General features: G+C 44.8%; 1 protein-coding gene across 2 annotated transcripts in view; it reads left to right on the top strand.

The window, feature by feature from the left end:
• The first annotated feature begins 4,129 nt into the window (after positions 1-4,129).
• Positions 4,130-14,406, top strand: part of UBE3C (ubiquitin protein ligase E3C) — a 76,150-nt gene continuing 65,873 nt past the window's right edge. For both annotated transcript variants that reach the window (XM_066385636.1, XM_066385638.1), the window contains exons 1-2: positions 4,130-4,537; positions 12,931-12,984. In XM_066385636.1, coding sequence (XP_066241733.1) covers positions 4,472-4,537; positions 12,931-12,984 — 120 coding nt within the window. In that variant the 5' untranslated portion in view covers positions 4,130-4,471. The remainder of the gene's footprint in view (positions 4,538-12,930; positions 12,985-14,406) is intronic.

Raw genomic sequence — 14,406 nt, forward strand, 5'->3', positions numbered from 1 at the left:
GGATATGGGGATGGGGCAAGTATCCTGGAATACAGCTCTGCAGACACCCTCATTGTAGCTCTGCAGACAACCTCACTATAGTCTAGTGAGACTTCTGAGGTCCACAACTGAAAGACAATAGATCTGGGTTGTTTAAGCCACTGATTTGTGGTGATTTGTTATAACAGTGAGAGAAAATTAAGATGAATGATTGATAGATGGTTGATAGATGATAGATAGCTGATTGATAGCTGATACAAAGAGATAATAGATGATAGATGATGGGTGATAGGTAGATAGATAATATGTAGGTGATAAACATACAAGTGATATATATATACATATATATGTGATAGGTGATATATAGATAGAAATTAGATGAGATAGATGATAGATGGATAGAAGAGATAGATGATTAGGTAGGTAGGTAACAGATGAGGGGGATGTAGGGCAGAGGGAGAGTTTCTCTTATACTTTGCTTATGCTGGTAATTGTTTTGATTTTTCTTAATAATTAACATGCATTGCTATTCTAAAGAATAAGTTCTTACAATAAAAACATAACCAATTTTCACCAACCGTTTGCGTTGTCAGGTAGCTAATATTGAGAGTGTGGAAGTGAAAAAAAAAATGAGTCGGTGGCTTTCCCGATGGATGTAGCTCTTTCCTTTCTGTCCTCATGTTGTAAGGGAACTTCTGAAACAATTTCTGACTTTCAGCTAGATACAGGGGTCGGGAACCTATGGCTCGCAAGCCAGATGTGGCTCTTTTGATGGCTGCATCTGCCTCGCAGACAAATTTTTAATAAAAAAAAAAACATTAAAATTATAAAACATTCTCATGTATTACAATCCATTCATTTCCTACTGCTCATGTTCATGGTTGTAGGTGGCTGGAGCCAATCACAGCTGTCCTCTGGGACAACTCCAAATTTTTATTGGATAATGTATAATGTACACGGGTCGTTGTATGGCTCTCAAGGAATTACATTTTAAAATATGTGGCGCTCATGGTTCTCTTGGCCAAAAAGGTTCCCGACCCCTGAGCTAGAATCTTCAGATAAATTGAGATGGTCTACAAGCTGCCAAACACAATAGCTTCAGGACATATTGCCCATTTTACATTCAATTTGTTTGGAGCAAAGAAACAGAAAGAACTGGTTGAGTATACATTACATATTGGGTTGGGGAATAAGTTCGTAGCGTTTTTACCGAAGACTTTTATTTAAACAAAAAACAATAATTATATCAATAAGTTAATCAATTATATATTCGCCATTGCTGTTTACAACCTCTTCCCACCTCTCGACCAATTTGTTGATGCCGTTCCGCCAAAAATCGCCTGGTCTGGTGTCAAAAATGTTGTTGAGCCAGTTGTTTTTTGTTTTGTTTTGTTTTTTGTTTTGTTTTTTTTTTGCATTTTTCTGAAGCTGGAAACAGGGAGAGACAGTCAGACAGACTCCGCATGCGCCCGACCGGGATCCACCCGGCACACCCACCAGGGGCGAGGCTCTTCCCACCAGGGGGCGATGCTCTGCCCATCCTGGGCGTCGCCATGTTGCGACCAGAGCCACTCTAGCGCCTGAGGCAGAGGCCACAGAGCCATCCCCAGCGCCCGGGCCATCTTTGCTCCAATGGAGCCTTGGCTGCGGGAGGGGAAGAGAGAGACAGAGAGGAAGGCGCAGCGGAGGGGTGGAGAAGCAAATGGGCGCTTCTCCTGTGTGCCCTGGCCGGGAATCGAACCCAGGTCCTCCGCACGCTAGGCCGACACTCTACCGCTGAGCCAACCGGCCAGGGCTTGAGCCAGTTTTTAAGGACCTCTTTGTTATCGAAGGTAACGCCCTTCATATGGTTTGACAGGGAGTGGAAAAGATGATAATTGGTCGGTGCAAGGTCCGGAGAATACGGCGGATGCTGAAGGAGCTCTCATTCGAGCTCTTGGAGTGCGGCTTTGACGACTTGTGCAACATGGGGCCTGGCGTTGTCGTGAAGGAGTATGGTTTGACCATGTCGATCAGGTCTTTTCAGTCTAATAGCCTCATTCACGCGGTGTAGCTGGGCAATGTAGAGCTCCTTGTTGACCGTGGCATTCTTTTCGAGCATTTCCCAGTTCTTCATTGAATTCAGAAGGCCTTCCGCTGCGGCACGTGTCATCGACGTCAAAGTCGCCATTTTTGAACTTTGCAAACCATTTCTGTGCTGTAGACTCACCTATGACACCTTCTCCATACACGTGGCAAATGTCCCAGGCTGCTTCGGCAGCTTTTTGACCTCGATGAAAAGCAAAGAAGAGCAGGTGTCGAAAATGTTGATTTTTGCCTCCTGGATATTCCATTTCTAAGCCTCAAAACTAATAAAAAATTAAATAACTCAAAAATACAATTAACATAGTTTTGTAGAGCAGAAAGAGTTTTATTGAATGAATACTTACCCTTTGCCAAACAGCAAACAAATCGTTGTAAAATAAAAGAAAATATAAAAACACTACGAACTTATTCCCCAACCCAATAAAATTGGCCATTGAAGCTAGGTGGTGGTTCGTGAAGACTGATTACACTGTTATTTCTGAATTATTAGGCTTGAAATTTTTCTATTAAAAAAGTATTTTTAAAAATCCTTGAAAATATTTTCATAGAAAACATACTAGAGACAAATGCTGTTTGGATAAGCCAGTTGTCCCTCTAGCATGAGGGCAGGATATTAATTCCTCAGTGGAGTGAGTACCAACTGAAGTGGCCTGTAATAAAAGTACCCAATTAGCACAGGGATGCTCACACCACAGGGCTGGGGACCTAAGACCAAATGATGTTCTCCAACCACACAGAAAAATGTCCTCCCCCCAAGATGTTCACATCCTCATCCCCAGATGAGGGGACAGTAGGGCAAAGAGGGAGGTGTTCAGAGGCCCACTAAATAGCAACCTCTTCTCTGCTCATGCCAGTTCAAAAATTTGAGTAATACCCAGCAGATGGAGACAGCACACCTTAATTACCACACAAGCTAGGCTTGGTGTTCCCAATCAGTCAGGCCTCGCTGCGCCTCACTCCTGGTCTAGACCTCAGAAGAGTTTATCTGAGGTGAAATCTTAAGACCTCACAGCAGGCTCTACAACTGAGAGTACATAATAAATATTACCAATGTTTTTCATCTTTGCCTGTCAGGTTTTTAAAAAGCGTGATACTTTATTTACAAAATCTGTAAGATTTCAAAACTGGTAACATATGGACATTTTGATGACTTAGATTTTTTTCATATATCCAAATAGATGTGTCTAATCTAGTGGCTTTCAAAGTTTTTTGATGCTGATTTATAATAAAAAATACACTCTATACTGTGACCCAATTCACATATGTATACGTTGTGTGCGTGTGTCTGTGGCAGATTTTTCTGAGACTGAAACGCATAAGTGGATTGTGAAATGTGATTAGTGACTTGCAAGTAGCATTTGAAAAAAAGACATCAGTGCATCCCACACAGTAATGATAAATATTAGTTTTAAAATTTTTGGTTCCAGTCATGGGTATATAATACATATGCACGTGTTTAGAACATGAAGTTCTGTGCATACGATATATTTATGTATATGTGCGTGTCCATGATATATTTTAATGCATGTACATATGATAGACTTATGTAGACATATGTACATGACACCTATATTTATGCATATGTGTATGATGCACATATCTGTACACGTGTGTGCATGAGATATGTGTGTGTGTGTGGGTTCATGAAGTACACACGCGAACCAGGTCACGATGGGATATGTACGCACTCCCTACAAGCACTAAGTACTGTATCTGATCCTTTTATTCCCAGGTGAGTGGTTTGGCATTTTACAGACTTCCGAGCCCGCTTCCCATAGAAGTGCGCAACAGACATGGCTAAGTCCAACTTCGGGGACGCGGGTGCACGAGACCCAAGCTTCGCCCACCGCCGTCGCCCCTCCCCGGCCCCGCCCACGACCCCGGCCCCACCTAAGCGCCTGGGTCGCAGACTCAGGTCACCGCAGCACGTTCCCACGCTCCGACGCGCCGTCGGTGGCGGGCGCGCGCACGCTGGCGGGGCGCCTAGAGGAGCGCCGCGGCGTCGATGGCGGGTGCGCGCACGCTGGCCGGGCGCCGGGAGAAGCGCCGCGGCGTCGATGACGAGCGCGCGCACGCTGGCGGCGCCCGGCGGCCATCTTTTGTCCCGGCGGCTGCTCCCGGCGCGAGTGCGGGTCCGCTTCCCTGCGGCTCCTTTGGCCCTGGCCGGAGCAGTAGGGAGGCGTGGATGAGGGGGGAGGTGAGGAAGAGCCGCCGCCCAGTGTCGCCGCCCCGCCACCCAAGGGCAGGCCCGGGCGGGCAGAGCCCCCAGGGCGGGCTCGAGGTCGCTGCCCGGTGCGTCCTCGTCCTCCCTGCCGGGACGCCTCCGCCGGGACGCTCCCCGGGGCCAGCCCCGCCGCCCGCCGCACTCAGGGCCCGGGGCCCCTCCCAGATGGGATAAGCTGTAAAGATGTTCAGCTTTGAAGGGGATTTCAAAACGAGGCCCAAGGTGTCCCTCGGAGGCGCGAGCAGGAAGGTAAGCGCGGCCTGTGTCCGCGGCGTTGGGGCCTCCGGGAGCGGGATGCGGACGGGGATCGTTCTGGCGGCTGCTGCGTCCCCGTCCCGGCGGCCCGAGCAGGTGCGACGAGGATCGTTCTGGCGGCTGCTGCGTCCCGTCCCCGCGGCCCGAGCAGGTGTGGGCGGGGATCGTTCCGGCGGCTGCTGCATCCCTGTCCCCGCGGCCCAAGTAGGTGCGGCGGGGATCGTTCCGGCGGCTGCTGCATCCCCGTCCTCGTGGCCCTAGCAGGTGCGGCGGGGACCAATGCCAGCGGCTGCTGCGTCCCCGTCCGTGTGGCCCGAGCAGGTGCGGCGGGAACCATGCCGGCGGCAGCTGCGTCCTCGTCTCCGTGGCCCGAGCAGGTGCGGGGGGGATCGTTTCGGCTGCTGCTGCGTCCCCATCCCCGGGCCCGAGCAGGTGCGACGGGACCATGCCGGCGGCTCCTGTGGCCCGAGCAGGTGCAGTGGGGGGGCGTTCCGGCGGCTGCTGCGTCCCGAGCCCTGTGGGCCGAGCAGGTGCGGGGGGGACCGTTCTGGCGGCTGCTGTGTCCCGGCCGGTTGCCCAGAGCAGGTCCAGCGGGGGCCACGGTCGCGGCGAAGCCGGCTCGCCACGCTTAGACCTTGCAGCGAGACGGAAGGTACACAGCTTTCTCTGTTTACGGACCGAAGGACACAATGTTTCTTTTTTAAACACGAGCTGTGAGACGTGGTCACACTCGACTTATGGCAGGTGCTAGCGCGCGAGGGGGGGGGGGGGGTGTCTTTCTTTGCAGGAAGTAAACAGGGTGCGTTCGTCTGTATCGACAGTCTCTGAAGTTGAGGCAGTGCAGCTGATTGGTTGCGTGTCAGTCCAAGGTTGTAACAGTTTATTCTTTAGGAGCCTCTGGAAACATATTTCTGGGGAGAACCCAGGATTTTTTTCTCCTGTGATTTTTACAATTTTTTATTGATTTGAGAGAGAAACATTTTTTTGTTCTTCTTATGTTTGCATTTATTGGTTGATTTTTGTACGTGCCCTGACCTGGGATGGGACCACAACCTTGGGTATTAGGAGGACGCTCCAGCCAACTGAACTACCCTTCTAGACTCTTCGCTACATTTCTGATTGTTTAGAAGAAGGGAGGACAAACTAGAGTAACTGCACATATACAGCAGGCCTGTGGTAGGTCCCATGCTAGGATCCATGTACCTCGCTTGTGTGGGGCCCGGGACCTGCACCACTGACAGTAGAGCCCTAGCATGCCCACTAGGGGGCTGACCTTGTTTTACACCAGGTGACATCTCTGCTCTGAGGACAGGAGCTGTCTTTGACCAGAATTTCAAGGGGAGATGGAATATCTTGTTTTTTAGCTATGTAAACAGTTGTCCTTTTTTTCTTGTTTTTACTGAGGTATGGACCTAAAATCACTCAGAGTCACAACCTGACCACTCTTTGTATGGGTGGACCTGAGGAGGGGAGGAGAGAAGGAGAGGAAGGGGCCTTCTTAGGTGGGGACTGAGGACTCTGGAGCCAGGCTGGTCACAGAGTTGTCCTTTCTTGAGCCACCAAAGGGGCTGGCATCTCGTACCCCCGTATTATCAGTCATTGGCTGCAGATTGACCTTACAGGAGGGTGTCACACTGCTGACCCTCAGCTGGGAGCCAGTCACCAGAGAAGGTAACTGCTGCGCTGGGGGATGGGTGTGCTGGCCTCCTGTGAGAATCTGGGTGCAGTAGGTTCAGCTTGAGGGATTTTACCTGTGAACACATCCATGTGGCCACTGCTCTCCCCAGATTTTCTAGGTTCCTGCCTGCCCCCTTCCCTGCCACCCTCCTCCCCAGAGATAACTGCTGTTCGACCACTATTGCACACATTAACTTTCTAAGTTGAAAGTCAGGTGAATGGAGTCTCATTTGGTTTGTCCTTTATTTGGATCTGGAGTCTTTAGCTCACTCAGTGTTCTGTCTGAGAGGTGGGATCCGCCCATTTGGGTGTGCTGGGTTGTATGAACACACTGCTATTGATCCACTCTTTTCTATGGTCATGAGTGTATAGGTCTGCTGGGCTTCACCCTGGGGCACACTCCTCTTTCCCTGCAGGGCACGCCTGCAGGATCCGAGGGTGTCAGTGCCTCTACTTCCTTGCCAGCACCTAGTATTGTCAGTCCTTGTAATTTTGGCAGTGTCTGTGCCCTCATTATAATATTTTTGGGAACATAAGACTTAAACAATTAAAGGTTAAGTTATAATAGAGAGGCCCTGGCGAATTTGCTCAGTGGTAGAGCATCGGCCAGGTATGTGGATGTCCTGAATCTGATTCCTGGTCAGGGCACACTAGAAAAGCGCCCATCTGCTTCTTTACCCCTTCTTCTCTTGCTTCTCTCCCCCCCCCCCCCTTGCTGCCATGGCTTGATTGGAGCAAGTTGGTCCCGGGTGCTGAGGCTGTCTCCATGGCTTCCACCTCAGGTGCTAAGAAGAGCTCAGTTGCTGAACAATGGAGCAGCATCCCGGATGGGCAGAGCATCGCCCCCTAGTGGGCATACTGGGTGGATACCAGATGGGGTGCATGCAGGAGTGTCTCTGCCTTCTTTCCTCTCACTGAATTTAAAAAAAAGTATAATAGGGAGTAATAATGACATCTAGATTTCTCTTGGGATTGATCTAGGAAAGAGCAGAGTTAGTGTAGTTGATGCTTTGTCTTTATTTATTTATTTATTTCAGAGGGGGGGGGGGAGATTGATTTGTGTTCCACTCACTTATGCATTCATTGGTTGACTCTTGTATGTGTTCTCACTAGAGATTGAACCTACAATCTTGGTGTATCAGGATGATGCTGGCAACTGAGCTGCCTGGCCAGGGCAGTTGGGGCTTAGTCTTGGAGGACTGGTAGGATTGGGGTAGGTGAGGGACAGGAAGGGTATTCCAGTGGGTGGAAGGGTGTGCACCAAGTTAGGGTATAGTGGATTCCATGGACTTTGAGTCACACAGGTTTTCATTTTTTAACATTTCTGAAATCCAGATACATCGTGGTGGCATGACACAGTTCATTAGGAGTACTTCCTTTTCTTTTTTTTGTTGTGCATTAGAAGAATATTTCAGGATCACTTCATTACAAGTATAGGAATCCACTGAAACTGCCTTAGGAAGAAAAAAAGAAGCGTATGGGAAGGACAGGTGGCATCTCACAGAAAGGAAAGAACAGAAACATAACCAGACAGCAAGTCATCAGAGTCAAGGCAGTTACTCTCCCCCTGGGCTGTGTCATCTCCTGCATTCTTGGCTGTCTACAGACTGGCCTTCTCCTTTCACCTGCAGATGGTCTTGGCTGAGTATGCCCTCTTAGTTCAGGTGTCCAACTGAGACAGTTGGAGCTCAGTTCCAGTTACTAGCAGAGGAAATTGGATTAGCCTGGGCAGGTTTCCACCTGATGAGCTGAGTCTGAGGAGTAGGGGGGGTTCATGCTCTAAGAGGGGGAGTGGTTGCTAGACATAGGTGGAGATGTCCAACAGGCTATTGACTGCATGTGTGAGATTCAGGGGAGAAGTCTGGGGTAGACATGTAGATTTGGGACTTATCAGTGGATGGGTGACTTAAAATGAAGACCTTTGAAGAAGGCACAGAGTTTAGGACAAGGTGGAACTTGTGGGACATTGCAACATTTAATAAGTGAGGAGAATACTTAGGACAGAATCACATGGGTTGGTGGTGGAGGTGATCACAGTGCCAAGTGCTGCAGGGATGCAGTGAGGAAATGCTAACCCAGGGGTCCCCAAACTTTTTACACAGGGGGCCAGTTCACTGTCCCTCAGAGGGCCGGACTATAAAAAAAATTATGAACAAATCCCTATGCACACTGCACATATCTTATTTTAAAGTAAAAAAACAAAACGGGAACAAATACAATATTTAAAATAAAGAACAAGTAAATTTAAATCAACAAACTGACCAGTATTTCAATGGGAACTATGGGCCTGCTTTTGGCTAATGAGATGGTCAATGTCCGGTTACATATTTGTCACTGCTGGCCGTAACAAGTGATATGACATGCTTCCGGAGCTGTGACGCATGCGTCCTGCATCACCGGGAGTAGTACTGTAGGTGAGCGACATTGCACTTTGTGGCACCACCACATACAGTAAGTACTCCAGGAGCACAGGATGTGGATGTTGTGCTGACCACCAATGAAAGAAGTGCCCCTTCCGGAAGTGCGGAGGGGCCAGATAAATGGCCTCAGGGGACTGCAGTTTGGGGACCCCTGTGCTAACCAATAAGAAGACTTGATGACTGATGGGGTGTATTGCAGGGCAACTGGAACTGGTAGGGTGAACAGGAAGTCATTGAAGAGGACCGGAAGAAGATTGCACTCTGGGTCTAAGGAACATTTTTGTTTTCGGGGGTGGAAGAAATGAGCGAGTTTAGAGGAGGAAAGATTGCAGGCTCTCAGGGTCGTGGCGGAGGCAACAGTGGGAAGAATCTGGTGAGCAGAAGAGGGAAATATTTTGTGATTTAAAGGAAAGAAATGGATGTGGGTACAGAAGAGTTTATAGATAGGAAGGAAAATAAATTTCATTTCCAACTTTCCATAGTTAGTTGAGGTGAAAGTGGGAGTAGAATTAATATTTTTTTAATGTTTATCCATTGCTTTTTAAAAAAATGAATAGATTTTTTAAAGAGCTTTTTAGGTTTACAGAAAGTCAAGCACAGGGACAGTTTCATTGTCCCCTTTTCCCTCCACCTCACATTTCTCTGTTGTTAGCATCTTGCATTAGTATGATTCATTTGTTGTAGCTGATGAACCAGTTTGGTTTTGATTGATGGATAAGGACTCGGTACCCACTGTTAAGTATCATGCAGAGCAGTTTGTTGCCCTGAGTGTCCTCTGCCATTTACCTATACATCCTCCTCTCACCCCTGCACTCCCGTTTTAATTAACTCAAAGAGAAGTGTTTCACTTGAATATCCTTCCACTTGTGTAGAAATTAGTACTATCCTGTCGGTGCTTAAGAGTGGGAAATACTAACTTGAAACAGATGCGAAACTGATCGTTCTGTTTCCATTGGTAAGTGGAGGAAATTGCTAATGAAATAACCCAAATAGATGAAACAGTGGAAACTTCATAGCTTTTTTTAAAATCAAGATATCCATAAACATGCTAAAGTTTTTTTGGTTTTTGTTTTAATAAATGGCTAGCAGTCAATTTGAGCATTTGATTGTTACGGAAACTGTCGTGTTATATAAAAATACTTGGACAAATACTCGTGGTGGTGTTTTTTTATTTACCATAATTTTTTTTATTCTGATGGTTATTGAAGTCTAATTTAAATTATATATGACTTACTTTTTTAAAAACTTCATTTTGTTATTTACACGAAGAAAGTCCCCCCCCCCCCCATTTCAAAACGTCTCTGTTAATGGTATTTGTGACGTTTGGTCATATTTAGTTTTTAGAAGAGATAAGATGATGTACCTAAAGCTCAAAGATCGAATAGAAAAGTTTGCTGTTATTTACTGTTTTTACATATTGATGAATGGGGTTTAGAGCCACAGCTGTGGAGGTCAGAGATTAGCCTCAAAAGTGACATCGTGATGTGGTGCTGTGAAAACAATAGGTTGAGTCATCATCCAAAAATATTTGACTGGTGTGCTTTTTGAAAGTGGTCTCTAATTGCTACTAGGAACCTCTAACTTTCTAGGCCTGTAGAATTTAAAAGGTAAATGGCTGTTTTTCAAGTACAAGTAGAATAAATTAGAACCAAAAACTTGTTAAGAATCCAAATCTGAAGGTGTTTTTGGCTGGCACCTATTGTTCTTTTGCTCCCAGCCACTTAATTGAGAAATTATTCTTTATTATATTGAGCTATTGTTAAATTTTATTTTATTTTATTTTTTTATTAAATTTTATTTTCATATAACTTTGTTTGTTTTTCTAAAATGAGAAAGTATAAATATATGGGATGTATATGGGAAAAATATAAGCAGTAAAAAATAGAGATTCAGGTACAATAATAAAAGTCTACCTGCCTTTCACCCACTCCCATCCCCCGACTGCTGATTCTTCTGCTCGGACTGTCACTGGGTTCTTACCTGTCCTTGCAGAGCTGTTTTCTGCATAGGGAATCATTGAGGTGCACACTCCCCTTGCTTAAACACGCAGTAGGACTTGGTGACCAAGCTTCCACTCTCCTTCCTTCCCCTGATGAGACCCCCTAGGGGTAGTTGCAGACCCGCACACGTTTGTCTGCTGCGTTCTTGTACAGAGCTGTGTGACAGTCCGTGTATTGAATGTCCCATAGCTTACTTAGCTGCTATGTGTTTGATAGCCACTCAGATGATTTGTTTTTTGCTAATTTAAAAAACACTGCAGTGCATATCCTGTAATGTGCCTATAATATGTGTAGGTTAAATTTCTGGAAGCGCTCAAAAGCTATGTACATTTGAATTTTAATAGATATTTCCAAATTGTCCTCTACAGTGTTAGATCATTAGCTGTATGCTCAGTCTTCACCTTACAACCTGTCCTGAGTCACTATGAGAATATCACTCAATAAAAGGACGTATTTGAAAAGTTGGACCCTGGATGCTTTCTTGAAACAAAAGTTTGTAGAACCAAAAAATCACAGTTAGTGTTTTGGTTAACAGTTCATTACCAGAATCCATTTTTGTCGGAGAAGGGCATTAAATACCATTTGCCTGAACTGATAAACATGTAAGTTAGTATTCTCTGTCGATTAATAAATTTTTTTTTAACAATTATAATGTTTTCCTCTAAAACCTTAAATAGCACCTCATAGTCCTTTCCTTTAAGGAACTTAGTTTTAGATAGGGCTTTGCAGGAATAAATGTATTAGGTTTTTATTGTAATCAGTGTTTTTACTTTTTAGTTAATTAAAAATGTAACAGCACTTTTGTTTGCATTGTGTTTATTTTCAGGAGTATCTTCTATTTTGTCAGTGTTACAGTTTCTCCATTTAGTGTAGTAAGTGATATAAAGTTTCCTTTTGAGATGGATATATTTAACTTAAAAAAGAGCCTTTTGTCAAAATGGACACAAAAGTTTTGTATCTTTTGCGTTATCAAGTGGCCCTGCCAGATTTGCCTGGTCCCTGATTGGTGTCTGCAGGGTTCCTACTGTGTTTCCCTGAGTTAGTACATGTCCTGAGGGAGATACTTGGTGGTCAGGCCACTCTTTTTTTCCTCAGACTCTGGCCTGCTAGCTTTGCCACAGGGCAGTAGGTCTTGCCTGCTGTTTATTACTGTGGTGTTTGGTGATGTTTTCTTCTTTATTCTACATTCATTAACTGAGTAAATTCTGTGAGAAAGAGGTTTTTCTTCTCTTGTTTATGTATTTGATCGCATAACTGGAGACACAAATAGATATTTTACTCTGTGATTAAAATGCAGTACTGTCATTATTGCATTATCTCATTCTCATTGTAAGAAAATACAGAAAAATCCAAACTAAGGGATAGAGTTCAAGATATGAAAGATAAAGGTGGAGGGATATGAAAGATAAAAGGCCACAAGTCTTCTGTGACTCCATTAAATGAAGTGGCCAATTATAGATTGGTACGGATTAAGGAGAAATAGTAATGAAATCAGAGAGGATCTTGGATGGAATCCTGAAACAGGTAAAAGTCATCAGTGGAAGATTGGGTGAATCTCTTAACAAAGTCTGCATTGTGGCTAGAAATGCTGGACCAGTGTTAGTGGTACTCCAGTTATGGAGGGGGATGGGTAAAAGATACAGGGATGAGGGAACTCATGGGATCAATTTGCAAATTTTCTTTTTTTAACATTCATATAAACTTTAAAAGTCAGTTTAACAAATATTAAGTAAAGTATTTGAAATGTTTAACTTTCTCATTTATTATTTAGTCCTTTTTATAAGAATACCAAATCACTTTATTCAAAATTTAGTTCTACTTATGATTAAAACTTTTTTTGAAAAAAATTTTAATTTGATAACAAAAAGCAAAATTTTGATACGAATAAAGAAAAAAATTTTCACTGAAATTTTTATTGAGATAATTACAGACTTCTGTGCAGCTGTTAGAAGTAATACACAGAGATCCCTGTTCATGTGGCCTAATTTCCCCTGGGGACTATATTTTGCAAAATTAGTATAATATCACAAGCAAGATAGAGGCATTTATACAAAGACCACTCTTGTTCACATCTCCCATTTCACTTGAACTCACGCTGTGTGTACAGAAATCAGGTTTCATTCTTAGAAAACTGCTGGAGTACTAACTTTAATTTGATGTGTGACCTCACAAAACCATTTAACCTCTTGTGCCTCCAATTTCTCACTAAACCAGCTAGTGTGATGGGATGATCTTTGAGATCCTTTTTGGGTCAGAACATTATATAATTTTTGCGTCTTTTTGTGTTTAGGAAGAAAAGGCTTCTCTTTTACATCGTACTCAGGAAGAAAGAAGAAAGAGAGAGGTAAAAACAGTTCTGTCGTAATCTATAGATCAGCATTTCTCCGTATCATTTAAATAATTCCTGATTTTACTGTTTTATACATAGATATGTGTATTAAGTGTGATATGTATATTTATGTGTATTTATACATTGAGCTTTAGGAACGTTTCTGGATGTGTTAGGGTTTACAATAAGGCAGTTACTCTGAACCCAGTGTAGAAAAGATGGATGAAAGGGGTAGTTGGCAGAGCAGATGACATTTGCAGAAGGTGTGGAGTTGCCGTGTGAGACAGAGTACAGTTTTTAGTGACCCACCCGAGTTTGAATTCTGACTCCTAATTTTTCAGCATTATTTAATCTTTATGGAAATCTCAGTTTCTGCATCTTTAAAACAAGAGCAATACTCACCCGGAAGATTATTGCAGATGCATGTGAAGTCTCTCTCTTGGGGCTGACATATAGTAGTAGGCTCTCAGATGTGGTACCTGCAATGTTTTGAATGATGATAAAGAATGCATATTTTTGGCCCTGGCCGGTTGGCTCAGCAGTAGAGCGTCGGCCTGGCGTGCGGGGGACCCGGGTTCGATTCCCGGCCAGGGCGCGTGGGAGAGGCGCCCATTTGCTTCTCCACCCCCAACCCCTCCTTCCTCTCTGTCTCTCTCTTCCCCTCCCGCAGCCGGGGCTCCATTGGAGCAAGGATGGCCCAGGCGCTGGGGATGGCTCCTTGGCCTCTGCCCCAGGCGCTGGAGTGGCTCTGGTCGCGGCAGAGCGACGCCCCGGAGGGGCAGAGCGTCGCCCCCTGGTGGGCGGAGCGTAGCCCCTGGTGGGCGTGCCGGGTGGATCCCGTCGCGCGCATGCGGGAGTCTGTCTGACTGTCTAACCCCGTTTCCAGCTTCGGAGAAGTACAAAAAAAAAAAAAAATTAAAAAAAAAAAGAATGCATATTTTTGTTAGGTCACTGAAGACAGTGTCAAGTTAATAAAAATTGGGAGTTTTCTGCTTTGAAATGGAAATGTGATTCAAAAATAGATGTTTGGTTATTTGTATTCCTTTACTATTTAAAACAAAAACTTTTTTAAAAAGTCTTACTTTGTTGGTGGAATTATAAAATAGTGGAGCCATTTTGGAAAATAGTCTGGCAGTTCCTCGGATGATAATTAATTTCTCTCCTGTATTCACCCAAGAGAAATGCATGTTACTTGTCCATGCTAGAACTTGTTCATGAGTATCCATCAGAGCATTGTTCATAGTAGCCCCAAGTGGGACCAGTGCAGATGTCCATCAGCTGGTAAATGGATAAACCGGATGTGTGGCATGCGCACAATGGATATTAATCGTCCATCAAAAGGACTAATGTACCAATATGTGATGAAGCATGGGTAAACTTTAAAACCGTTGTGCACAGTGAACAAAGCCAAACATAAAAGGCCACGTCTTCTGTGAT

The sequence above is a fragment of the Saccopteryx leptura genome, chromosome 5 (genome assembly GCF_036850995.1).
Source record: "Saccopteryx leptura isolate mSacLep1 chromosome 5, mSacLep1_pri_phased_curated, whole genome shotgun sequence".
NCBI lineage: Eukaryota > Metazoa > Chordata > Mammalia > Chiroptera > Emballonuridae > Saccopteryx > Saccopteryx leptura.